The sequence below is a fragment of the Tenrec ecaudatus genome, chromosome 13 (assembly GCF_050624435.1).
Source record: "Tenrec ecaudatus isolate mTenEca1 chromosome 13, mTenEca1.hap1, whole genome shotgun sequence".
NCBI classification, from domain to species: Eukaryota; Metazoa; Chordata; class Mammalia; order Afrosoricida; family Tenrecidae; genus Tenrec; species Tenrec ecaudatus.
The window spans coordinates 83,457,631-83,484,905 of NC_134542.1; the positions used below are offsets into that span (position 1 = coordinate 83,457,631).

Below are 27,275 nucleotides of genomic sequence, written 5' to 3' on the forward strand. Positions count from 1 at the left end.
TGAGAGCAAGTGCTAAAAGTTCCTGCCAATGAAACTGTACAAAATTATATTGTTCATATGCCCCGCCCCCTAAAGAAGAATGAACATTAAATACCAGGTAAATGGCCACCAAATAAATGATGCTGTGAGAAAACATCTACGATATGCAACAAAAACATAAGGTTTGGTTTAACAAATGTAATGTTCATGCATCTTCATAACAGAAACTGTACATTCAAGGATCATGTCCCTGTGCAAAGTACAAACATGTCAACTTCAGCCCAGGGGGCAATTTTCCCTCGGTTTATAACCCCTTGAAAATAGAGGTTTCGTTTAGAAAACCTAACAAATCCTCAGCTGCTTTCAACATTAAAATATATTCATAAGGCAAGTATTCACTGGCAAACATCTAACAAATTGAACCGCATTAGGGCGGGGTTCAAAATCAGTCCTGTTGGGAAATGGGCCAAACCAACCATGAGATACAAAGGGAGCATGAAAGAAGAAACATAAAATGTAAAGCAAACAAAATTAAAAGCAAAACATTACGGGAAACATTTCAGCCATTAACAGAGAAAATCATGAGTATGGGTATGTAAGCTAAACATTACATGTAAGCATGCAAACCTGGCTTTAAGATTAAACTGTAAGGCTCCTGAGTGAAAGGAACGTATCTTATATTTTTAAAAAATTTAATCACATACCATCGTAGTAGACAATCGCCCCTACTAGCTTGTCCTTCTGGAGCATTGGGAAGTGCTCGAGGGCTTTTGATTTGCTAAGGACATAACTGCTTCTCAAGCAGTTACTTCCGGCCACCAGATCATACAGCTTGATTCCTACCCAGTAGTAGGGCAACTGCCACCACCTACAGCACAGAGAGAGGGAAGACGTCTTGAGCACAGACTAGAGCATTCCGGTATGTCACTTCACTTACAAAATGCTTTCCATTTAAGAAAGCCAAAGCCCATCACACCTAGCAGTGGCCTCCAAACGAAATCGGCAAATTGCATAACTGTTTTGGACACCAACTTCTCGCTGCCGCAGTCAAGGCTGACTTACAGTGACCCTGTGGGGGTCCGAGACCGTCAGTGGTTACAGGAGTAGAAAGCCTCGAATTCCTCCTACGGAGTTGCTGGCAGTGTCGACCCATGCGGGTCACAGTCCAACTCGTGACCGCTACACCGCCAGGGCTCCTCATCAATACCAGCTTGGGTGCGTTATAGAAGCCAATGGATCTGTGAGACTTTACTTACTGATCTCTATGGCAGGGGTTCTCCACCCTGGTTATTTATTAGAATTCTCTGGGGAGCATTCAAATACATGCATGTATACTGGTGCCTGGGACTCCCACCTGCAGAGCTTGATTCAACTAGCCTAAAAGAGCCCTGGCAGCATGATGCATTACACTCCGGTCTGCTAACCACGGTGTGGGCAGTCTGAACCCACCAGTGGCTCCCACTGGAGACAGGTGAGGTTTTGTGCACCTGTAAAGACCCACAGCCTCAGAAACCCTCAGTCTACAGGGTTGCTATGAGTCAGGACTGGCTCAATGGCAGTGGGGTTGGTTTGTCGCTTAGGCGAGGGCACCCGGTTGATGTTAAGGTGAACCCAGGGTTGAGGATCACAGGTCTAAATCCTAAGCAACTGTGACCAAAGGATGACAAAAATGATAACATCTGCTTCTAGGTCCCCATAGCATGTGTACAGCTAAAAGATTTCCCCAATCTGCTTTGTCTTAATACCTGTATTCCATTTTACAGTAACTTCATTAGGAAACATTAGGAACAGTATTAGGAAAAGTGGAACCATGACTTTATGTTCTGAGCATACCAAACAAAATGTCACGGAGAGTTAACTAGGGAATCTAGACTATCCCAACGTGGTTTGGCTTTGGAGAGGGGGCGGGATGGGTCAGATTTTGCGACAGGATACATTTTACCTCTTCTTATACACTACACAGCACTCTTCTGCATTCTCCAGCTTCCCATCTGTGCACTCAATGGAGTAAGCAGTTGCTGATTATAAATAAACAACGCAAGCCCTTTTGCCTTACAGAGCTGGCAATGAGAGGGGGGTCAGTCAGAAGTAATCGAGGGAAAGTCACACGTTTATAAATACTACAGAGGAAAATGTCTGGAAAAGAGTAAAGATTAGCACTAATTAAAATCACATTAAGAAATACCCATGGGGGGGATCATTTTCATTAAAACGGTGTTGTCCTATTGACCCCAGATAGGCAAGCAGTACCCAGGTGACATCAGCAGGCTTACTTGTAAACGGGAAGCATTATCGGTAATGCAGATGATAAATGGGGAGCAATTTCTAGTAGGTTGGCACGCTCGTGAAGGGCTTCTTTTACCATCCTGTACTGGAAAGCAAAACAGAGAAAATTAGTTTGGCAATAACAGATCATAATATTTTCAAATGGCAAATAGACACCCTGCCAACTGATTGATACACAGAAAGCTCTCTACCTCTGAGCGAGGATCGCTCCCTCCTAATCAAATTTCTAATAATACATCATGCTGTCAGCCGCAAAGATTTTTTAGAAACCTTAACTGCATTTGCATAGGAGCAAATCCACGCTGCCAGGGTTCCCAGGTGTAAGACATTTCCTTTGACTTGAGTTACAAGATTATTGTAACAATTTATCTTGCATTCTCCACACATTCCTTTGTCTCACTTCCCTATACTATTTCCTCGCGTAAGGGATAATAGATTGTTCAGATGCACACTGAAAGTTTACTTCTGGCCACTTCCACTGAGCCAAGCCGGGCTGATGCATCATAGCTACACAGTACCTGAGAGGGGCTATACAAGTATTTTCTTTAATTCCTTGGGGGCCTCATGATACCGCTGGGAAGAAGAGCCAGCCTTCCTAAAATAAGGCTAATTTTACAAATGAGAAAACTGAGGCTCCCTCTCTCTCTCTAAGCCGGGGCTCATGACCCCTACCCTGATTCTCAAGCCCCTGTTTCCTTCCTTTCCTCCATCATGACAGAACAGAAACATGAGCAGAGGGGGTGAGCACATTCAAAACCGACGGTGTCAAGTCTCTGCTGCTGTGTTTTTCACGTACAAAAAGCCAGGAGGGAGTTAGCTGTTTTATGTGGGGTCCCCCCTGTTTTATGTGGGGTCCCCCCCACCCCTCCGGCAAATGTCATCTTCCACACTGCCGCTGCCGTTTTCAAATGGCGGCAGTCTGGACACGATAGAGTGTGACACGAGAAAGCATGACTCAGATCGTTTGCTGAAGAACATGTCAGTGACAATACAGATGCACGGCTGTAGCTGTCTTGAGGAGGATCGATGTGACACTCCCGTCGGACTGCCACATACTCTCCTTAAAACTGCCCTGGGAAGTCGCAATTCCGTGACCATCGGCCAAAACCCAATCACCATTGTTTAAAAGACAACACGTTGGAAAGTGATGGTGTCAATCTGCCACATTGACAGGCCTTGTCGGAAAAGGCCTGGAGTGTCCGTCAGCAGGGGGAAGGGGAACGTGCTGGTGTTCCTCCCCGGAAAGATACAGCAGCGGGTACACTACACAGATATTTTCCACGGGAAGAAATGGAAAATCCACTTAAAAAAAGGCGGGGAGGCGGGGACCAACATCCTGAATTAATTGGGTAGAAAAAAAGCATAGACGCAATTTTGCTTAACATCCAGCATACACAATTACCTGCTCAATATCCAACTTCATGATAGCCTTCTGCAGATACCGCACACCGCCATGGATCAATTTAGTGCTTCTGCTGCTGGTCCCTGATGAGAAATCATCTCTTTCCACAAGGGCTGTTTTTAGTCCTGTGTAACCAGAACACCAAATTAACTTCTTAAATTACACAATTTGTATGTAATTCATTAAAGGCACTTCTCCGGGGTAGAGACAATCACAAGAAAAATTACTCTGAACATGGATAAATTTGTATTCAAAGTGCAGTCCACCGTCTATATTATAATGAAGAGGTTTTCGTCTCTTCCTGGGGGAAAAGTCAAACCGGGGCTAGAGGCATATTAAACGGTGAATGAATCACAGCTAGAAAATATTACAATACAATCTCACGGCAGGATCATACACTGGTGCTTCCGGGGGGCCACCTGAGACAATGGCGCTCGGCTCTCTCCACGCAGAGTTAACGCAGTGCTGGGACATTGGCTGAGCCCTCTCATCCTGCCCTATAAAAGTCCAATCATGTCCCAGGCCCTCATCTCCGGTCTCTAGCACACCACCAGTGAGTGTGTAGCTTATGCCTCCTTCACGTGCTATCGCCTCTTTACGACGGCCGGCTGCCCGACCACGCATGGCAACTCTAGGCACCATGGGAGAGGACTTTTGGAATATACTCACACGGATTTCTTGGGCCAATTTTCTGAAGGAGATTTTCAGGCCTTTCTTCCTACTCCTCCAAGTGAGTCGGAGAGCACCAAAGAAACCGGTGAGCATCAAAGCAACACACCAGTCCCCAGTTTCGAATGTGGTGCGAGGGCTGGGAGCGGACGCGTCTGCACGACAGGGAACACTTCCACTGAGCCGCCAGTGTCTCACAATGGCGCTACAGAAGGGACACCCTGGGACACGGAGCGAGCGCAAGCTACATCAAAGGAGAAGCGAATTCTCTTTGACACCGATGTATTTATAGCCACTTAAAAGCATGCAAGCAGGACCATCACCCGACCATTCATTGAGGGTTTAGAGTTACAAAGGAAAATAGACATCGTCACCAAGGAACCCAGCGCCAAGTAAGAGAACCTAAACGTGAGTCTGGTGAGGCTGCACAAAGTTGGGGCCTTCCAGAAGTCTCCACTGCCTCCCGCCCCTCTGGAGAGCGGAAGACCGCTCTTGGAGAGGCTTTTCAGCAGCCTTGGGAACGAATTTACTTTTTTTTCCTGACAGACACATCTGCTTCTTCAGGGCTGGACAGGGCCACACACTAGTTTGAGGGACACAAGACAGGCGCTGCGAAGGCCCAAAGTACGGGTGAGCACCAAGCCGGGAGCAGTTGCCATGGGGGGACGAGAGAATGTCACGGAATCCAATTACAATGAGAATATGTAATGGGAGCAGTTTGGGCTCACAGAGCTCACAGAGGAGAACCTGTGTCTGTGTTCCATTCAGAGCCATTTATTACATTTAATACCAAAGGGTCGCTTTTAGAACTTTTAATAGTTTAAATATCGTACCCAAATGTCATCATAAAAGCAGGGCAATTCCTTTGACTCGAAAGGACAAAATATTTGGAAACCGGGGAGAGAAAAAATAGAGAATTTTGATTCAAGGGCAGAAACTGCTATTGCCCTAACTAAGTAGTAAAATAACACAAAATTACAGCTATTGTAGACTCGGGTCACTCTCGATAGGCATACAAGTCAGAAAAAGAGCAGTGAAATACTCAACATTTAAACTCATAGTGCTGTCTTAGTAAATTCCGTATTGGCTGTATTTAAACCACCAGAAAAATAGCATATAGTACATCTCGTACCTCACAGCATATAGTTCATATACAAAAGTAGTATAGAGTACAATGAAGGACATTAATTGAGAAGTTAAGTGGCAGGCAACGTGCTAGTGTCGAAAATGAATGACGCAGTCATGTTTTCCTTCCCAGAAAGAAACAAGTGGATATGAAAATATCAAGCACCAGCCCGTCTCAGCCTGGCGTAGCTGTTCAATTTAGGGCACAAGCTCCCCATGACACGTGCTCAAAATTACATTCGAAACGCTCTGGAAAAGGCACCGTGGGTGTATTTTATCATCTTTTCTTAGGAGGTCCAACACCAGTGTTCATCCCACCAAGAAAAGGCTCCCTGGTTTCTCCCCTGTCAGTTGCAGATCAGATGAGGGAATTCACTTTCAAATGGCATTTCGCAGCCAGGTTATGTTAAACCTGCCTCTCTTTCAACCCTGCAAGCACGGTCATTGCGTCAATCGGCCCGTGCCTGGGCGGGTGGGCGAACAGAGCGGACACGGGACAGACAGGCTCTCCGCTGGCCGGGCTGCCCTCGCTGTGGAGGCTGCTCTTCCTGGGAGGAAGTGAAGAAGCAGACCCTTCCAACGGAGCCTCAAAAGGACTTACTGAGAAGGTCAAGTTGACCCGTGAGAAGCCCAGAGTTTGAGGACCCAGCTAAGTCATGTCCAAATTCAGACTGAGTAACAATGCTGCTTTGAACCCACTAAATGTGGGGAGAGTTTGTTGTGGATAGAGCGCTCTGCGGTGACGAATACCTGTTGCCGAGAGATATTTTTAATTGTGCCCTGGGGGTGAATCCTCTGGAAAGAGTCTCCCTAAAGATGAATGTGTTTAAAGGCGTCATCACTGGTAAAGACCAGTTGAAGCAGGAAAGCAGCAAATGCGTGCAACAGCCGGCTCCTTCAGGAGTGCTTGTCGCTCAGGGCGGGGCATTAGAAGGTGCAGAAGGAAATGGAGAGGCTGGGGGACTGGCAAGGCAGCTCTCACAGGGGAGCACTTGACCTCTGTCTGCTGGGCCATCGTTCTCTACACTTGATCTCTAAATCCCCTCAAAAGGAGAATGCCTCTCAGAACTCCGAGAATGCAGCTGTGCATCGCCCACCCATAGGCTTGCCTTGCTGTGGCTGGTTGCTCACGTATTGCTCTGGTCATGGAGGTTATGTCTCCGGTATTGCAAATCCCAACACAGACACCATGCCACGGACACGTCTCGGTGGAGCTTCCCAAACAACAACGCCTGGCTCTCTGTCTCCTTCCAGCAATTAGCCAGTGAACACCGATGGATCACAACAAAACCTTGCCCCGGCAGAATGCTGGAAGGGGAGCTACCACGTTGGAAAGCATTCAAAACACAAGGTGGCCTCAACACTGGAGTTTCTGAGAGCCCACAGTGGTGAAATTGCCCAGGACTGGCCATGTTTCATCCTGATGCACAGGAGGTTGCCATGGGTCGGTGCCAACATAGTAACAACTAACCACAACAGTAGCATCGTAGACCTGCTTGAGAAGACATGTTCTGTTAGAAAGCACACGATGTAGCATCCATGAATTACAACCATGAACAGGAGGGCTGTATCCAAGTGTGAGGCATTCCTTCCGAAGAACTAAGGTGGACCTAATGGCTTTAATCATTATGATAAAGGAATAAAATTTCTCAGAAGTTGTCAGATATTCTTTTGACAAACACTACTGTACTGCCCCCTCGGGGAAGCCACCAGAGTACTTGAAGCTGGAAAAATCAGATTTATGTTCTAGAAAAATTTCTCTGGCAGTTGAGGTGAGGGAGGGAGGCTGAAGAGGGAGAATGGCTGGAGGCAGGATACCATTTAAAGAACAGCCACTATCTACACCGCTGGGCCGAGGCTAAGAAGGCACCTACCTCGCAGGAGGCAGAAGTGAGGTACGGGAGAGCCATATGAAGAGAATTCTAAGAGGAGATTTCATTTTTCCCAACTGAGACAGTGGGAGGCAGGGAACTACTCTAGGAATTAGCAAGCCATCTCAGGAGGATATTTCAGGATATTTAAGTGAGACCTAACACTTTAAAGCCTCAAAACTGTTTTTACAAGTATTGGACATTTTAAAAGTTATTCACAAGTGAGAAGCCCCAGTGAATACCAGCAACGGTTAAAAAGAGGCCCTCTGTCAACGCAGGCTGTTTATCTTGTCATTTCCAACAAGAGCTACCGACCAGTTTCTGCACATAAATGACATTGCTCCTCCTAGCAAAATGAAAGTGCAGTCTCCAAAGTTAAACTCACTTGGGATATTCAAGCACCGTGTTACCGAAAAAGATAGCATCACTAAATTTTTGAATCACAAAAGAAAGGTCGTCTGAAACGGGAAGATACTGCACAACTGTCCAATGCTATTCTATCCTTCTGGGGTGCTGTCGAGTTGACCTGCAACTCTGAGAGACCCTAGGAGACAGAAGTAACCCGGGCCCTCGGGTTTTCTAGGCTGCATATCTCTCACAGGGTGCTCACATCTCTCCTAGGCTCAAACCCTCAACCTTCCAGCCAGCAGCCAGGCACTGCGAGTCACTGCACCACCGGGCTCCTGAACTTCCCACTGTGCAGAATGAGAGTGGGAGAATGGAAGGAAGCCCAAAGCAATTTCTTTTCACAACTAAGTTCTTCTCACAGCTAATTTCTTCCATAACTGATGGGCTGTAGTCCGGACAATGATTTTTTTTCTTAAGCATTTTCTGGTGATTTAGGTGGAAATTTACACAGCAAGTTGATTTTCCTGTCAACACTTCACACACAATTACTCTGTGCATTGGCTGCTCTTCTCAGTGTGGCCGCATTCTCCCCATTCTCTCTCTAGTTGCCCTGTCCCTCGCCTTCTCATCGAGGCTCTGGGGCCGGTGCTGCGCCTTTGGTCTTGATTAGCTGATTCTGCTCAGGGGCTCGGTCTTCAGGGATGTTATTGTGTATTGCACAGGCCTGTTGCTTGGCTCAAAGGGGACTTCCGAGAGCAGCTTCCGTTCTAGTTTCAAAGGACAGTGGGGGATATTTCCTCCAGGCTCAGTCAGTCCATTAAGCCTAGCTGTTTTTGTGATACTACATGTGGTTCCACATTTTCCCTCTGCTTCTGCTTGGTACTTTCCACTCTATCTCAGGTGGGTGTGGGCAGTCGTGGTAGCCAGGCACCATCTAGTTCTTCTGGTCTCCTGGAATCTGGTCTCCTTCACTAGCCTTTGAGCCAAATGCAAACACACCAATAGCTCTATCTTAACTGGTTACTTGCAAGCCTTTAAGACCCCAGATGCTACTCAACCAACTAGAATGTAGAGCATTATCTTTAATGAACTCTGCTAATTGACCTAAATATCCCCCAGGCCTTCAATCGCACTAAGTGCTCCGCAAGGTGTTTTAGATTGTTTTGTTTTAAGGTGTTTGAACATATCTAAGTGACCATATTGCTCTATTATATATGACAATACAAGCAGTACATACAGACATCTATACAGTTCCCACACATACCTATATATACACATACATGTACTCCCACACTTACATAACCATTCATCCATTATCTTCTGATTGTTATTGCTGAATAGTTTGTTACAGCATTTACCATAGTAATGTTTTTTATTGTGTTATTGTGGATCTCAGTGTCTTCATGTACCTTGGTCACACTGTGCTGCCTTCACTCATGTTGTGTATAGCTGTTGTCTACTGTGTAATAAATGATTCTTCCCTCCAATCTCATTAGCCATCAAAGAATACTGCTTCTATACATGAATGTATTCTTCACCATTTATAAAAGTTATTTCATGTTTGTCCTTTTTTTTGACTTAATTCACTCAGTATATATCTTTCAGATTCATCCTTGCTATAAATGCCAATAAGGAGTCATTATTTTTATTGTTTCATAGTAATCTGTCGTATGCATTTACCCTATTGTGCTTATCCATTCATTTGCTGGTGGATATTTACATTGCTTACATCATTTTGTTACTGTGAGCAATGCTGCGACTAATATAGATGTGTCTTTGTCTACTTGTGTCCCTACACCTATTTCTCTGGCATACCTAACACAGAGTGCGGGGCTGGAACATATGGTATGTGCATTTTAAGCAACATACCATTTTCCATAGTGGTTGTACCATTTTACAATCCTATCATCAGTGCTTAAGAGTACCCAATCTCCCCACATCCTCATCAGCATTTGTTGTTTTCTGTTTTGGTTTTGTTTTCTATCAGTGCCACTGTTGCAGGGAGAAAAGATATCTCGGCGTAGTTTTTAAACTGCATTCCTCTAATGGCTAAGGACAGTGAGCCTCTTTCCATGTCTTTGCTATCCATTCAGTTTTAATAAATCTGCGATATGACAAAATAACGATGTATAAATTACCAAGGGCACATGAGGGAGGGGGGAGCGGGCAGAGAGGGGGAAAAAAAAGGACCTGATGCAAAGGGCTTAAGTGGAGAGCAAATGCTTTGAGTATGATTGGGGCAGGGAATGTATGGATGTGCTTTATACAATTGATGTATGTATATGTATGGATTGTGATAAGAGTTGTATGAGCCCCTAATAAAATGTAAAAAAAGAAAAGAGGAGGAAAAAAAAGAAAATGATTAGGGCAAAGAATGTACAGATGTTCTTTATACAATTGATATATGTATATGTATAGACTGTGATAAGAGTTGTATGAGCCCCTAATAAATTGTTTTTAAAAAAAGAGAAAGAAATCTGTATAATGTTTGTAATCAGCTCTCTTCTCTAATATGTGAAGTGGGTTCAAAAAGCTCATGGAACAACTCCATTATCTTTTCATTGTATTTTCCCACAAACTTTTTTGTGTGTATTGGTAAATATTGCTTTATTTGCAAATCGAAGTTTTTTTTATTCTATACCATGCTTTATTGACTTGATACACAGTGAAGATATTTTCATGCCATTTAAGAGTCCAGTACAGTGGAGCTTTAACCACTGCATAGTACTCCACTGTATGACAATTTCACAGTACAACTTCTCTTTTTTTAAAATTATTTTACTGGGGGCTCATACAACTCTTATCACAATCCATACATCAATTGAAGCAGGCATGTCTGCACATATGTTGCCCTCATTGTCTTCTAGACATTTACTTTCTAATGAGCCCTAGGTACCAGTTTTTTTCCTCTGGTTCCTTGAGGCTTCCTCACCCCCATTACCATGACCCCAGAGCGGCTTCCCAGTTCAGACTAGACCGGAACATGTACACAGGTACAGAAAGGGATGGGAGATCACGACATACAGAATCCAGGAGTGGGAATGGTGATGCCGGAAGGGTGGGGGAAGAGGAGGAGAGGCAGGGAAAAAGGGGGAACCAATCACAACGATCAACATATAACCATACACCCCTCGATAGGGGGGGAGAACAACAGGAAAGCCTGGGGGAAGGGAGACAGCGGTCGGTGCGAGAGATGAAGATAATAACAATGCACAATCTATTGGGGGATTGTGAGGGTGGGGTGGGGAGAGGGGAGGGAAAAGCTGATTGCGCAAACTTTTATAAGCCCCTCACATCCCTTACAATTTCACCTCCCAAAAAATGCACACAATTTCCCCACACACAAGTATCGATCTTGGCATCAAAAGATTAGCCTTTGGATTGTCTGGGTTAAAAATCAGAAAGGAAGTGGGAAAAGGGTACTGCTTTATCATCTCTCCAAGAGGATGAATGGTATTTCTGGAGGGCACCCAACGCTTCTCCAAAGCAGTTCAGATATTATGAGAAGTGGTTTGTTTCACTTTGTTTTCTCTTTAGCAACGAATGTGCGTGGAGCGCAGTAGTCATAGCACTGCTGAAATGTACTAGAATATTTGGGCGTGGCGTTATCACTCTTTTATTTTGTGTGTTTTAATACTATCATTAATAAGTATTCTTGGTGATTTCACGACAGTGCTAAAATATTAAGATCTGGAGTAATGCTACTCTGAACATCTTAGGATGAATAACAAAAAGAGGTACAGTCCATCTTTTGCTCACCTTCATCCCACTTCTAGCTGTGATGATTACTGTGTGCCACTCAAACAGATTTCTACTCACCGTCACCCTATAGGACGGACCAGAGCAGCACCATAGGGTTTCCTAAGCTGCACTCTGCCTGGAAGCACACCATCAGGCTTTTCACCTGCAGAGCAGATGATGGGTTCAAACCACTGACCTTTCAGTTAGCAGTCAAGCATCTCTAAGCAAGTTAAAATTGCCTTTTGGGTGGGGATGCAAGGTGGTGATCTCGGCGATTTGCAGAAAATGATGAACTAAACACGGCTCTTTACAGTCTCGCCTTTTCTGACCGGAGTGAGAATGTCTAGCTACCAGGCACTTCCAACTAAACTAATTTGTGGATCAAGACAGTTGGATGAATATTGAGGGATAATTACAATCTGAGGGGAAAAATGGTACGACATTTAACTTTCACAACATGAGCTAGAACAGAAGTACATTTTAATACCTGTTACTGATGATCTTATTATGCACGAAAACATGCTCAATATAATAAATGCAGAGAAGCCAAGAGAACAAAATAAAACTGTCCTGTAATCACACCACTCGGAAGATAACCACAGCTGACATTTGGGTGTTTAAACATTCACATTTTCCATGCATGTGTATAATCACACACATGTAGTTTCTTTTCAAAATAGGATCATCCTGTATATTCTATTTTCTCATTCAACACTATTTATTATAACTTTTTCATGTCGATCACTAATTTTCATTAATTTTAGTATTATAATCTTGAACAGCATTGCATCATACATTTATCCTGAACATTATGTGGTTCTCTATTTTCTCGATTATGGATAGCCCATGATAGTGACCCCATCTAGTATGTAGACTTTCCCAGGCCCTAATTCCCTATGGGAGCACGTTGCTTTCCAGGGAGCAGCGGGTGGGTGTGAGCTGCGAATAGCCCGGCACTTACCTGCCAGCACTGGCAGGCCCCTTAATGATGGATAGCACTTTTTAAAACAAGAACAACAACAAAACACCTCACTGGCATCTAGTCAGTGCCAAGGCATAACGACCCCGTAGGGCAGGGTAGAACTGCCCCTGTGAGTTTCCGAGACTGTAACTCATTGCAAGAGTAGAAAGCCCTGTCCTCCCACGGGGCAGGCAATGGTTTCAAACCGCTGACTTGACGGTTAGCAGTCTGACTCAGAACCAATATGCAACCATCTGGGTAGCACAGCAAAGTAATAATTAAAACACTTTGCATCCTTAACTATTCTGTTAGAATAAGCATTCAGAATGTTGTTGCTTATTTTCATGGAAATGATGGAGTGATCATCACAACAAAATATCTCTCAGAGGTCCCAAGGTATTAACTCACAAGTCAGAGAATGTGGATGCCACACGGATATGAGCATCACAGGCTGAGGTAAGAAAGCCAAATGCTCCAGGAAGAAAAATGGAGTTGTTTAAGTAAAGTTGAATTTATCCTCCTTTACAAAAAACTTTGGGCACTCACCTTTGGATTTCTGAAAGCTTTAGCCATTAATAAGAAAAAGGACTAACCCAAAGGCTAAATATCGTCTATGAGGATCAATTTCTCTAAAACATAACAGCTCTACAGCTGCACAGTAATCCTAGCTTATTAATCCTCAGAATCGGGACCTATGCTTCAGTTTGGCAGTTTCTATCAGTGAGTGTTAGCATTTTGTGGAATCATATAATGTTGAATTGGTTATTTAATAACTACTTCTATTTTTACAAGGAGCCCTGGTGCTATAATGGCTAGGCGTTAGGCTGTGATCTGCAAGGTCGGCAGTTCAAAACCACCAAACACTCCAAGGGAGAGAGACAGAGCTTTCTACTCTGTAAATAGTTGCAGACGCAGGAAACCCACGGGGGTGTCGCTGTGAATCAGCATAGACTCGGTAGCAGTGAGTTTTTGATTCTAGTTTTATATTAAGGGGAAAAGCAATGAATAGAAATACTAGGTTCTTAGAACATATCATTAACATGCTTTGTGTTCCCTAAAAGCACATGTGATGATGGACGTATAAAAATAAATTGAGCTATACCATTCATTGTAATAAGGCAACTTGTGGGGCAGTAAAGGAATTGTTTTTGTCTTTTCTTTTTACTATAAAAATATCCAAAGCTCAAAGGGAGGAAGAGTCCCCAACAACATAGAAAGATGAAGCGAGAAAATACCCACATGGGTGTCCTAGTTCCAAATCTAGAGGTTATTATTATTATTTAAACCCACCAGGAAAACTTCATGCTTCTGAAAATATATTACCAGCAGAACTCTAAATGCAATATAACTCATTGTTAACAATGAGTAAACAAATTCATTGTTTCCAACTTATTTTTTCCATTTAAAAATTGCTATTGTTGTTAGGTGCCAGTGACTCATTTCCGGCCTATAGCGACTCCCCTACAACAGCATGAAACACTGTCCGCTCCTGCGTCATCCTCACAATCACTATGCTGAAACCCGCTGCTGCAGCCACTGCATCTTGATGAGGGCCTTCCTCTTGCTGCTGCCCCTCTGCTCTACCAAGCATGATGTCTTTCTCCAGGGCCTAGTCTCTTCTTACAACCTGCCCAAAGCAAGTGAGACAGTCTCGTTGCCGCTAAGGAACATTTGGGAGGTACTTCTTCCAAGACCGATGTGCTTGTTCTTTGGGCAGCCCATGGTATTTTCAATATTCTTCACCAGCATCATGATTCAAATGCATCGTTACTTCTGCAGTCTTCCCTATTCAATGTCCAACTTTCGCATGCATAGGAGGCCATTGAAAATCCCATGGTCTGGGTCAGACACACCGTAGTCCTCATAGTCGAATCATTGCTTTTCAACTCTTTCAAAAGGTGTTGGGCAGCAGATTTACACAATGCAATGCATCTTGTGACCTTTTGACTGCGGCTTCCATGAACACTGATTGTGGATCCAAACAAGACAAAATCCTTGACAGCGTCAATATTCTGTCGTCTGATAATACTGTCCTCTGATAATATTGATCATACTGTTTTCATTTTCCTTACATTGACTCCTAATCCATTCTGCAAGCTATAATCCTTGATCTTCATTAGGAAGTGCTTCAGGTCCTCTTCATTTTAGGCAAGCCAAGTTGCTGCATTTGCATATCAAAAGTTGCTAATAACCCTTCCTCCAACCCTCATGCTACAATCCTCTGTATATAATCCAGTTTCTCTGATGATTTTCTCAGCATACAGATTGAACAAGTATGGTGAGAGGATATGACCTGACACACCCCTTTCCGGATTTAAAGCAAGCAGAATTCCCTTGCTCTGCTCACACAACTGCTTCTTGAGCCGTGGGCAAGACAAGTTCTGAAGGAGCACCGTGGAGAAGTCTGGCATTTTCATTCTTCTCAAGCTACTCACAGTTTGTTATGATCCGCATAGTTCAATGACTTTGCATCGTCGATAAAAAACAAGTAAACATATTTGTAGTATGCTCTGCTTTCAGTCAATATCCACCAGACATCAGCAATGATATCCCCTGTTCCATGTCATCTCTGGCAGCCCCTTCTCAATGTACTGTCGCAACCTCTTTTGAATGATCTTGATCAAAAATTTTACTTACATGTGATATCAGTGATATTGCTCTGTTGTTTGAGCATTCTGTTGGGTTACCTTTTGTTTTTGGAATGTGTACAAATATGGATCTCTTCCAGCCAGTTGGCCCAGTAACTGTCCCAGTCGCTGTCTTCCAATTTTCCTGGCACAGACAAGTGAGTGCTTCCAGTGCTTCATCAGCTTATTGAAACATCTGAGTTAGTATCATGGGTATCCTTATAAATCTGTCTCTTTTTGATCGTTGAATGTATCCAATATAATTAACCAGATTAAAAAATGTTTGCTATTACAAATATTGCTCTCAATAAAAACATGGTGTTGTAACACACAGAATATAATCTTGCTATATATATTGAAAATAGCATAGCTGACAACCAATAGACAGGGCTATAGGGATATAGCTCCATTAGGGAGATAGTCCCACTGTAAAAGAGCCAACCCTTTAAGATCAAAAGGGCAGCATTTACCCAGGAACAGAGATCAAAAGGCTTTGAAAAGGCGGAGTGCAAATAGGAAACACAGAGAGTAAGTGTTAACATTGTGGGCAATGCAGTCCATGACATGAAACAAAGCATGTATGCATTATGAAATGGAAAATTGATCTGCTCTATAAACCTTTCAATGAAAATGGATCTATTCCATAAATCTTCACACAATTTATCGTAAGACGTTTTTTTGTTGTTGTTGTTGTTTTTTTAAGTAGCCAAAAGACGGTGAAACTAGCAATAAAAGGCACGTTGGGTCTGAGGGGAATGGACTATGCAGCTGTCAGGAAGACAGACACCACCAGAACTGAGGGCAAGGCAGGTTCCCATTAACAGCACAAGATCGAGGCCTGGATTCGGTTCTAAGAAAAGTCTGACAAAACATACGGGTGGTAGTAATTTTATTTACAAAGTTGAAAATATGGAAACAGAGATATTCAAAACTGGTCCAATATGAAAGAAGAAGTGAAATGAAGCAAAGTAAAAAATGCAAAATAAAAGTGTAGGAAATCAAAATAAATGTAAATAAATTAGATCGAACACATTAAAAAATAATTATCTGAGGTCGAGATAAAAATTGATCCATTATAAAGAAAGGAAAGGAGGTAAGCAAAAAAAAAGGATGAAATATAGTCCAAGGTAATTTGTTTTAAATCTTAAGTGTGTATGGAATAAAAAATGGGCTCAATGCATTGATTGAAGATAGTCTTAACTAATTGATGAAGAGGGAAAATTGAACCCAACAGCTACATGTTGTTTACCATAGACATGCCTAAATAAAAGATGTAGAAAATATTAGGGGGGAAAAAATCTGGCCAAACAGGTTAGTTAGAGTGTCCAACAAATGAAGTACTGAGAATAAACTTTAGTGTAACCACTTTGCAGGGCATTCTAAAAATATCTAGTACTATTAACACTCACACACTGAACATACTCACACACTGAACACGTTCTCCAAAAGAACTTCTATAAATTGAATTTCCACCAATCACTGATGAAAGCTGGGGTTCCCTCAACAGGAGGGTATGCGTTGTTTCATCTTGGGCAAGTACCTCGCACAGATCAATGATACGGGAAAGATCTCTGTTTTCTGAATACTTGTGCCCTTTTCCCCTTGGTCACTGTAATCCATAATATAATTTTTATATTGAGTTGCTTTATAATATATTGAATTGTTCCGGAGTCAAAAAACAAGAGAAAAGAATATATATATATATATACTGAATTGAATTGATAGTATCTCCTGATGAGGTATCTAAAGTATAAAGTCTTCCTTTTAAGGAACATGCTGGTGTGTTTCCTCAAAGGTAGAATTGGTTGTTCTTCTGGCAGAGCTTTCCATATACTTTTCCGACTCCATCATTCAAATGCAACAATTATTCTTCAACTTTCTTCTATTCACTGGACAAGTGTCACATGCATAGGAGGAGACTAACACTGTCATAGATCAGATCAAGCACGCCTTAGTCCTCAAAGTGAAATCTTTGCTCTGCAACACTTGAAATAGGTATCATGCAGCACATGTGCCCACTGCAATACAAACTTTGAGTTCCCAGTGCTGCGGCCACGAGCATTGCACTGTGGATCCAAATAAAATGAAATCTTGACAACTCTTTTCTCCACTTACTGCAGTTTGTCAATTAGTCCAATTGTAAAGATTTTCATTTTCCTTACGTTGAGTTGTGATCTATACTAAATCGTGTTCTTTGATCTCCACCAATCAGTAAGTGCTCTGAGTCGTCTTGGATTTCAGAAAACAAGTTGTGCCTTCTGTATACGGCAGGTTGTTAATGACCATTTTTCCAATTCTGACATCATGTTTTTATTAAGAGTTCTGCTTTTGATATTGTTTACTCAGCACAAAGACTGAATAAGTATGGTGAAAAGATATAACCCTAACACATACCTTTCCTGATTTAAATCATGCGGTGTCTCCTTGTTTTCTTTGGATGACGGCGTCTTGGGCAGGGTGCAAGTTCTACGATAGGAATGGGAGGGGAGGAGGCTACACTATCACCAAGGCTCTCTTTGTTCCGAAAGCTTTCTGCTAATACATACCCTCCCATTTTCCCAGATCTCTATTTACAGAAGAGTAGTATTTTCATTCCTTATTTATGCTTGAGAAAGGAGGTTCCCCATAAGTAACTGTATAGATCATGAAGCCAATAAGGGGTAAGACCAAAATTTGCTCACAGTTCATTCTAAGTCCACAGTCTGTTATCTTCTAAATGTCTATGCGATATTGTCTTGATTTTAAGGAATGACAGTGAGAAATCATTAGTTGCTAGCCACATACTACTTACTAAAAACTGTGCATATACATTTTTTAATAAGGGGAAATTTACAAAATGCTTTCTTCCAATAAGAAGCCATTTTTTCCCTGGCATTTAGATGGAAGTCATACAAGTTTGGTTAATCAAAGTGTGTGTGTGTGTGTGTGTGTGTGTGTGTGTGTGTGTGCATCTACTAGATGACCCTTGACATATACAAGAAAAGTCCCCCAGAGTATATAAAGATCTGAAGAATACACATAGATGAACCCTGATGGAATGAATCATAGATTCTTCTTAGTCTGTTCCCTATGGAAGCAAAGTGCCTACCACTGTATTTGTAGGCTGTGGTTCTGGTCAAGAAATGGACACAAAGTATTAAGTGGGTGAAGCCATTTCTTTGAGCCCCTACTTAGAAGGATCTAAGTAGATATGTGCAAATTATGTCTATAAAACAATACCCCCAAAAATAAATAATAATATTCCCAAATGAAGCAGGTGAAAAATTGATTCCTCAGGAAATGTAGATGGCAAGAATGCAAATAAGCATACCTTATAAAGACTTCATGATTCTTTCTCTTCCCTCTATCATCTGTGTTTATTCATTACCAAAATTGCATTTTGGCCTGTTACTATAATAAAATGCTGTGCAAATTTTTTATAAGCCCTTTAACATCTACTGGTTCCCCCAAAACTTTGATGTCCTGAAAAATCTAATTATTATTGGTAACTTTAAAAGATCACAGTAATTTATTTTTGTCAAATGTGAGTAAAGATTAATGGATACAATCAGGAATAATTTGGTAAAAACATATCAAACACAGAGAAAGCAAAATTTGTTGTTAAGTGAAGCATCAAATATAATAAAAGAGCAAATTCCATGAATGAACAGCAACAATGCACAACTCATTACCAAATGCCCATGATTCCTTCACACTTCAGAGAATTACTGATATGATCAAAAATTGTAGTAAAAGGATAAATATAGATTACCTTCAGCAACTCTTTGTACATTTTAATTATAAATGCTACTTCCCAGATGACGACCAGCATAATAAAGGAAACACAAACAAGGTTTATTCATCCTTTCTATGAATCATTAGTCTGTTTGTGTGCATGTGCGTACACATACACATATGATATTCCAGCAAATAATATAAAAGTTGACCTTTTTCTTAGCTATTAGTAATTATAAAACTATAAACCGGTCGACATTCGGGCTTCCAACTTCTTTCTCAAAATCGTAACCCACAATTACTTACTAATGCAGTACATAAGCCCTGTTCACTTTTTAATAACCTTCACTGCCCCCCACCCCAAAATGAATTCAACAAATATTAATGGACGACAAGTTCCTGGAGGGCAAGGCCACATGGTGTTAGTTTCTGTCGTCTCAGTACAGAATCAGCAGTTAACTCAAAAACAGACCGTCTCTAACAGCAAAAGCCAATCAACCTAGAGAGTCCTTAATAATATCCATAAGATGAATCTTTCAGTAAATAAAAAATGAAGTTTTTTATACATGCAAAGGATTTTATAGGTAAAGTTTGATTTTAAATGTGTACTGTTATTCTACAGAAGCACTGCAATATAGTAAATATAGCATGATATTCTCTACATGGAAAAAGGATGACATATATGCACACTGGAATATAACTGTTATAAAAAGAAATGAATGATATAACGTTATAGAACATGAATGAGTCTTGAAGACATTACACTGAGAGAAATGTGTCAGTCAACAAATGGCCCAATGTTATATGATTCGACTTACTAGATGATATGGACACATGTTTAGATACCAAGGTTTATTCGTGGTTACCAGGGGTGGTGTCATGGTTAAGCTCTTGGTTAACTGAAAGGTGGATGGTTCAGAACTACCTGCTCCTCAGTTGGACAAAAGACCTAGGGATTTCTTCCCATAAAGATTACAGCCTGGGAAGCCCTCCAGTCAGGTCTACACTGCCAGATCACGTCTATGCGTCGGAATAAGCTCAAGGGCACACAAGAGGGTGATGGGAGGGGGAAGGGTGATTCTTTACGTAGAGAGCACTGCTTCTATTAATGGTGAAAGAATACTAATTTGGAAATGGACAGTATTGATAGTTCTAGAACATGATTACTATCATCAGTGTCACTGATTGGCCCTTTTTTTTACATGAGGGGGCTTTTAAGAAATTCCATGCTAAAATTCCATTATCTCTGAATGGTTTGAAGCCCCTTTGTATATACTTCTAGCTCAATGAAACCGTCGCAAGAAATAAATGTAAAACCTGAGCAAAGGGGAGAGTTTTCATTGGGAATGAAAGGTCCTTATTAGTGGTTAAAAGGGAGCCCTAGTGGTGTAGTGGTTGAGTGGGTTTCAAATGCCCCAGCTGCTCCCCAGGACAAAGCTGTGGCGGTCCACTGCCACAGAACATTGGCAGCCTGACAGGGCAGTGCTACTCAGCCCTGCAGGGTACCAGAAGCCAGAATAGCTATCTAGCAAAGTGTTTGGTGTCTTAGTAGATTCTGACTCCCAAAGAAAAGCAGGTCTGGGAAGTAGAGAAGGTCTGGGAAGTAGAGAACAGAGGAAAACACGTTTTATGTTATTGACAGCTTAAAATGCTGACCCTATCCATGCTTATTAAGTTTTTGAAAACCTAGTGAACATTTTAAGTTTATATTGCCAGATAAAGGGAAATTTTTATAAAATTTCAAGAGACATAATTAATGCACCTCAGTATTAAACACATTAGAGAGACAATAGACATTTAATTTTACTGAACGCATTTATGGTAATCAACATAAAGGAGTAAAAATAGACATTTAAAAGAAAAAAATTATATATATGTCAAATGGTTGAAGACTGGCACTTTCTCATACTTTTCAAATAGTTAAATAAAATTTGAATCATTCAATATAAAATATTTAAATTATGTAAGGTCTTATACTACATACAAAACAGTAAGCGTTTTAAAATCTCATAAATCCTATGAATTAATTCATATCACAAATAAGAAAACAAAGTCAAAACAAATCGATCATTTGTTCCAGAAAAAAACTAACCCTGGGGAAAGTTGGTCACTCACCACCATGGCTTTTTGTTGGTGCGCAAACTGCTGCTAACTGAAGCGAGCTGGTGCTAAAGTTAAAGTCCTGGGCTGCTAAGCAAAGATCAGTGGTTGGAACCCATTAACTGTGCTATGAACAAGTCGTGGCAGTCTGCAGTTCTGTGAGGGTCGATTCTAGCCATCACGCGAGGAACTGCAGCGTTGGGGTCGTGCAGCAGTCTTGGAATCAGCTGTCAGCCTAAGGATTGCTCATTTGAACCCATTTGGCAGCTTCACAAAAGGCTGAGAAAATTGCTATCACAAAGATTCCATAAAACCCTACACTGTTGTTGTTGTTAGGTGGCATTGAGTCAGTTCCAACCCATAACGACCTGCTCCACAACAGACGGAAACACTGCCCACCCTGCAACGGCGTCACAATTGTTCCTAGACTTGCACCTATCCTTGCAGCCACTGCGCGGATGCATTTTCTTGAGGGCCTGCCTCTTTGCACTGTCCCTCCACGCCACCAGACATGCTGTCATTCTCCAGCACTCGTGTCTCCTGACAATATGTCTAAAGTATGTAATAGATGTCTCATCATCCTTGGTTCTAAGAGGCACTTTGGCCAGACTTCTGAGACATATTGGCTTGTCCTTTCAGTAGTCCACAGTATTTTCAATTTTCTTCTCCAGCGCCACAATTCAAATACATCAATTCTTCTACCATTTCCTCACTCAATGTTCAACTTTCACGTGTATATGAGGCAAATTAAAATACCATGCGTGGCTTAGGTCAGGCGAACCTTAGTCCTCCAAGTTAACATTCTTGCTCTTCAATAGTCTGAAGAGGTTTGTGCAGCAGATTTATCCCATGTAAGTCATCTTTTCATCTTCTGACTGCTGCTTCCATGAGCACTGATTGTGGATCCAAGTAAGACAAAACCCCCGGCAACTTCAACCTTTCCTCCATTCATCAGGATGTTACCTATAGCTGTGCGGACTTTTCTTCTTTACATTGAATCTTTACACTGAGGGCTGCAATCCTTGAGCTTCATCAGCAACTTTTCAAATCCTCCTCATTGTCAGCAAGCCAGGTTGTGCCATCTACATGCTGCAAGTTGTTAGGAAGCCTTCTTCTAATCCTAGTGCCACATTCTTCTTCATATAAAGCCCGCTTCTCCGATGAGCTGCTCGGCATAGAGACTGAACAGGCATGGTGAGCAGATACGAGCCTGATACACGCTTTTCCTGATATTAAACAAGACATTCCCTGGTTCTAGTCATATCAAGTATGTACTAAGTATGTGTGTGCTTCTTGGTTCGCGTACAAATTCTACATGAACACACAGCAGTGTTCTGGAATTCCCATTCGTCTCAAGGTTATTCATAGTTTGTCATGATCCACACAGTTAAATGGCGTGGCACAGTCAATGAAACACAAGTAAACATCTTTCTGGTATTCTCTGGTTTCAGCCAAGATTCATATGACAGCATCATATTGTTCATTTCCTCTTCTGAATCCAGCCTGAACCTCCGGCAGCTCCCTCTCAATGCCCTGCTGCCACCATTGTTGGATAATCTTAAGCACAGTGTGACTTGCGTGCAAGGCCAGTGATACTGTTCTATAGTCTGAACATTCTCTTGGGTCACCTCTCTTTGGAATGTGTACAAATATGAATCTCTTCCAGGCCATTGGCCAAATAGCTGTCTTCCAAATTTCCTGGCACAGACAAGTGGGCGCTTCTAGTACTTTAGTATTCTATCAATTCTTGAGTCTTCGCTTTTGGAGAATGCTTTCACTTGCACTTCTTCTTTCAGCACCACTGGTCCTTGCTCATCGGTTACCTCCTGAAATATTGGAAAGTCAACTAGTTCTTTCTGGTACCATTACTCTGCACAATCTCTCCATCTTCTTTAGAAGCCTTCTGCATCACTCAATACTATGCCCATGGAATCTTTCAATATTGCGACCAAAGGCATGAGTTGTTTCATAAGTTCTCTTATTTTAAAATATGCTGAGCATGGTCTTCCCTTTTGGTTTTCTAATTCTAGGTCATTATAATATTTCATTATTATAATTTCATTATAATATCTAGTTTTGTCTTCTCAAGCTGCCCTTTGCAATCTTCTATTCAACTCTCTGACTCCATCCTTCTTCCATTTGCTTTAGCTACTCTACAATTAATAGCAAATTAGTCTCTCTGAGATCCATTTTGATCTTTTCTTTCCTTCCGCTTTCTAATGGCCGTTGCCTTCCTCCATGCATGATGCTCTAGATGTCCTCTCACAGTTCATCAGGTCTTCTAGCCTCTAGTGTTCAATGTGTCAAATCTGTTCTTGAGATGTTCTCAGGTGGGATAGACTCAAGGTCATATTTTGGGTCTCACGGACTTGTTTTAATTTTCTTCAGCTTTACCCTGAACTTACAAGTAAGCATCTGATGGTCTGTACCGCAGTCAGTTCCTGGCTTAGCTTTAGCTGCCGATGTCAAGCTTCTCCAGCATCTCTTTCCACAAATGTAGTCAGTTTGATTTCTGTGTATCCCGTCTGGAGAAGGCCACATGTGCAGTCACTTTTGTGTTGCTCAAAACAGGTATTTGCCAAGTACAGTCTTTGGTTTTGCAAAATCTAGCATTTGATCTCGAACTTCATTTCTATTACCAAGTCCATATTTTACAACTTTGCACTACGATTACCAATAGTTATCAATGTACGATGATTGCATGTTTGGTCAATTTCTGACTGAAGTCAATGGTAGAATTCTTCAATTTCTTCATCACTAGTTTTATGGTTGGTACATGAATTTTAATAGTTGTATTGATTAATTTCATTATTGGCTGATGGATATAACCCTATCACGGATAGCATTGTGATTCATGATTGATTTTTAAATGTCCTTTTTAACAATAAATGCAATGACATCCCTCTTGACTGTGTTATTCCTGCCATTATCAATCATTTGACTTTTTCTGATTCAAAATGGCCATCACCAGTCCTTTCAGCTCACTAATCCCTAGATCAATCTTTATGCCTTCATTTCATTTTTGACCACTTCCAAGTTCCCTAGATTCATACTTAACACATTCCAAGTTCTACAGAGTGTTGCAGCTGTTTCTTCTTACCTTGAGTTGTGCCCCATCAGCAAATGAAGCTCTGGAGGATTCCACTGCATTTACTCAACTCATATCACCAGGGTCAACTGCACTCCAAGAAAGCAGCTCCTTCTTGGCGTCATTTTGAGTGCCCTCTGACCCCAAAGGACCCATCCTCCAGCACTAACTCTGAAAATGTTCTGCCGCCATTCCTTAGGCCTTCAGTGTTGGGCAATGTTTTGAAGCTATGCGTGAGGTTTTCTGCAGTTCCTCTGCCAAAGTGGGGAGCCAAGTCCTTTCTTAGTCTGGAAGCTCTGCTGAAACCTGCTCAACTTTGAGGGACACTACTGGTGTTTGAAATACCAGTGACATAACTTCCAAGCGTCACAGTAACACACAAGCCACCACAGCACAAAAGACTGACAGTCAAGTGATGGATAAAAAAGCTCTACAGAACAGTTCAACTCTAACACAGCATGGCATCATGTGTTAATGGTTAATTTGATGGCAATGTAACAATAATGATACATTTTTGCAAACTGTACAACCCTCTACACATTTTCATAAGCATTCTATATCTAATTTGCTGCTGTTGTTGAAGATTTCAAAGTGTTTCAGATTCTTCTCTGATTCACCCCCCCGCCTCCTGTCCTACAGATATAACGGTGCCAGGATAATGCCCTTCTCATGTAAATGTCTTTTAAGGTAGGTGTTTTCCTAAACCAACTGTAACCAACAGTAGACAAAAAGAAGTTATGGTGAAAATGGGACACCATGCTAACACCAAAGAGTTATGAATTCACCAAAAGATAGAAATTAGTAAGCCAGGTTTTAGCCTTGGCCTAACACTACAAGAACAAGATTTTAAAATTTTATTGCTTTTATAAATCTTACACTGAAGCATAATTTCTGATAATCAGCGTCTTTAAATCAAGGAAAAATAATATCTTTTAAAAATAGGTCACAAGTTGATTTATTCATTGCCATTCATGTCATCTAACTCCCAGTGTCCTTCAAAGTCTGATTTCTTGTCACAATCATCATTAAAATACTCCAGAGCTGCCCGCCGCCACTCTTCCAAACCGAGGTCATCATCATGGCCTGCAGTCTTCCTCGTCAGCACCATCCGTATTCTGATTGACACAACTTCAGCCCTTCTGAAGCCTTGCATGTGGAACATGGCGCTATTTTCCGCCAAGCAGAAGTCAATTAGCTTTGGGTACACAATGTGTGTTTTCATGATTCTTTTTCTCCACCTCGTTCTCCATTTACAAATGGATGACCCTTTGACTTTAAGCTCTCTCACCTCGCCAATCTTGACCGCTCGGGATGCTGCTGCTCGGGTGCATGACTCTGCCACCCTTGTAATGGCTTTCAGTTTGAAGTTGGTAGTGTAGGACTGGAACGTACTTCCTGACAGGAATCTACAAGGTACTAACAAGTCCATTTGTGAAATGCAAAAGGTGCACGATATAATGGACAACTGGGTAATTCAAGGAAATCAACTCACTGTTATCAAGTCATTTCTGACTCAGGGAGAATATGCAAAATTCAAATAGGAGGTTTACAATAAGCCAGAGATATGCTCCCAGCCATATCGCTGAGGCAACTCATGGCCATTGATCAAAGACATTGGTGCTAATAAGCCCTAATGAGACTGTGAAATAAGCAGACTTAACACAGCCTAATGGTTTCACCCAAGATGATCTGATTTCATCTATCAGTTTTGTTTTGTTTGCGCCTCCAATTAAAAGCTAGAGCAAGAAGATGGCATGATAATTATGTCAATGCAGATTGAATCAAGATGCCTATTTATAGCTACTCAATGCCACTTAATGCCAGTGCAGGATTGACTTTGTTTACAATTCCAAGTGATAACATGTGACTTCCGGACAGGCTTCAAGGTTCAAGGTTCTGATTGCTGACTCAAAAGCTATGGGGAATAATTAAATTGGTAAAACAATTCCAGTTTCAATTGTTCATTTTCCAAACTTGAGAGATGACTGATTGATTAAACCTTATAGCTGTTACACATGTTCAAAAGCAACGTGCAGACTACTGAATAAATGTGAACAAGGCTGAAATGCACTTCTGAAAATGTCCTGAGATATGACCTTGATATGACAGTATACAGAGGCGCACTATGACAGAACATTTCCACATAAGTTTGTTGTTTCTGCGTGTTAGACGTGTGTGTGCGAATGCCATTGACAGTCGTCCACTATTCACAAAAGATTGCTGCAATGGTGTATTTTACTGAGAGCGACTTTTAAGAGATACAAAAGCAATAAGAATTATTTTAACAGATTAATCCATTTTAATAAATATGTTCTACACGTGACACTTCAGATAATGCTCCCCCTATATTGTATTTACTTTATAAAATAATAGAAACAAATTTAACCAGAATATCAAATTAAAGAATTCACAAGAATATAAACCTTTTTAGACAAATGAATCTCATGGCAAAACTACATTAATTAAAAAAATTAAAACATGCTAATTGGAGGTTGATTTAAACTTACCATAGGAGACTTCGTGGCAGAGTTGGTTATGCATCAGGCTGCTAAACGCAAGGTCAGAAGTTCAAAAACACTAGCTGTTCCGAGGAGGGAGAGGTGGCTTTCAACTCCCTTAAAGAGTCTTGGAAACTCTCAGGAACAGCTCTACTCCATCCTATAGGGTTGCTATGCGTCAGAATTGACTCTATGGCAATGGGTCTGGTGTTTGGAGTTAAACTTATTTTTTAAAAGATGATAAAAGTACATAAGAAATGTGAAAGGGTTTCACAAGGGATGGGGAACTGGGAACCGTGGATGTGATGTCACCAGCATTCAGTGCAAGCTGTTGTCATTCTGTGCCATCCAGTTGACTTTAACTCACACTAACCCCATGTGACAAAGAGGAAGTGCCCCACACTTCTGGATAGCAAGCTTTATGGAAGCAGATCCCCGGATCTGTCTTCTATGGAGCTGCAGGGTGCATTCAAACTATCACTCCTTCCGTTAGCAGGCCAGCGCTTCAACACTGCCACCAAGACTCCGTGGGGTATAGCTACTCTGCGTTTATAGTGGGAAGGGAAGATGAAGTGCCGTCCACATCAAGACTCACCTCTGGTGACAGCATCTAGTGCACAGCCACTTCCTGTTGCTCCTCCTCCAATGACAAGGACATCAAATTCTGTTGTGTTTTGCAAAGTCAGTAATTGAGCTTCTCTGGAAGGAGGCTCCCTGTTAACCATCTCGGTTACGCAGTCTGCTGCTTCAACATAGGCCAGGTTCATCTGATAGGAAAGCAGAAAATGTTCAGTATTTGTCTGAAAGACAGCCATCTTAATAAATTTTGCAATATTGTTCTTTAAAAAGTGCTGTACACTGAAAAT

General features: G+C 41.6%; 1 protein-coding gene across 2 annotated transcripts in view; it reads right to left on the reverse strand.

Annotated features, from left to right (window-relative positions):
* Positions 1–27,275, reverse strand: part of GPD2 (glycerol-3-phosphate dehydrogenase 2) — a 206,578-nt gene that overhangs the window by 91,825 nt on the left and 87,478 nt on the right. For both annotated transcript variants that reach the window (XM_075529721.1, XM_075529720.1), the window contains exons 3-6: positions 27,005–27,176; positions 3,668–3,792; positions 2,253–2,350; positions 684–847 (exon numbers count right to left, since the gene is read on the reverse strand). In XM_075529721.1, coding sequence (XP_075385836.1) covers positions 684–847; positions 2,253–2,350; positions 3,668–3,792; positions 27,005–27,176 — 559 coding nt within the window. The remainder of the gene's footprint in view (positions 1–683; positions 848–2,252; positions 2,351–3,667; positions 3,793–27,004; positions 27,177–27,275) is intronic.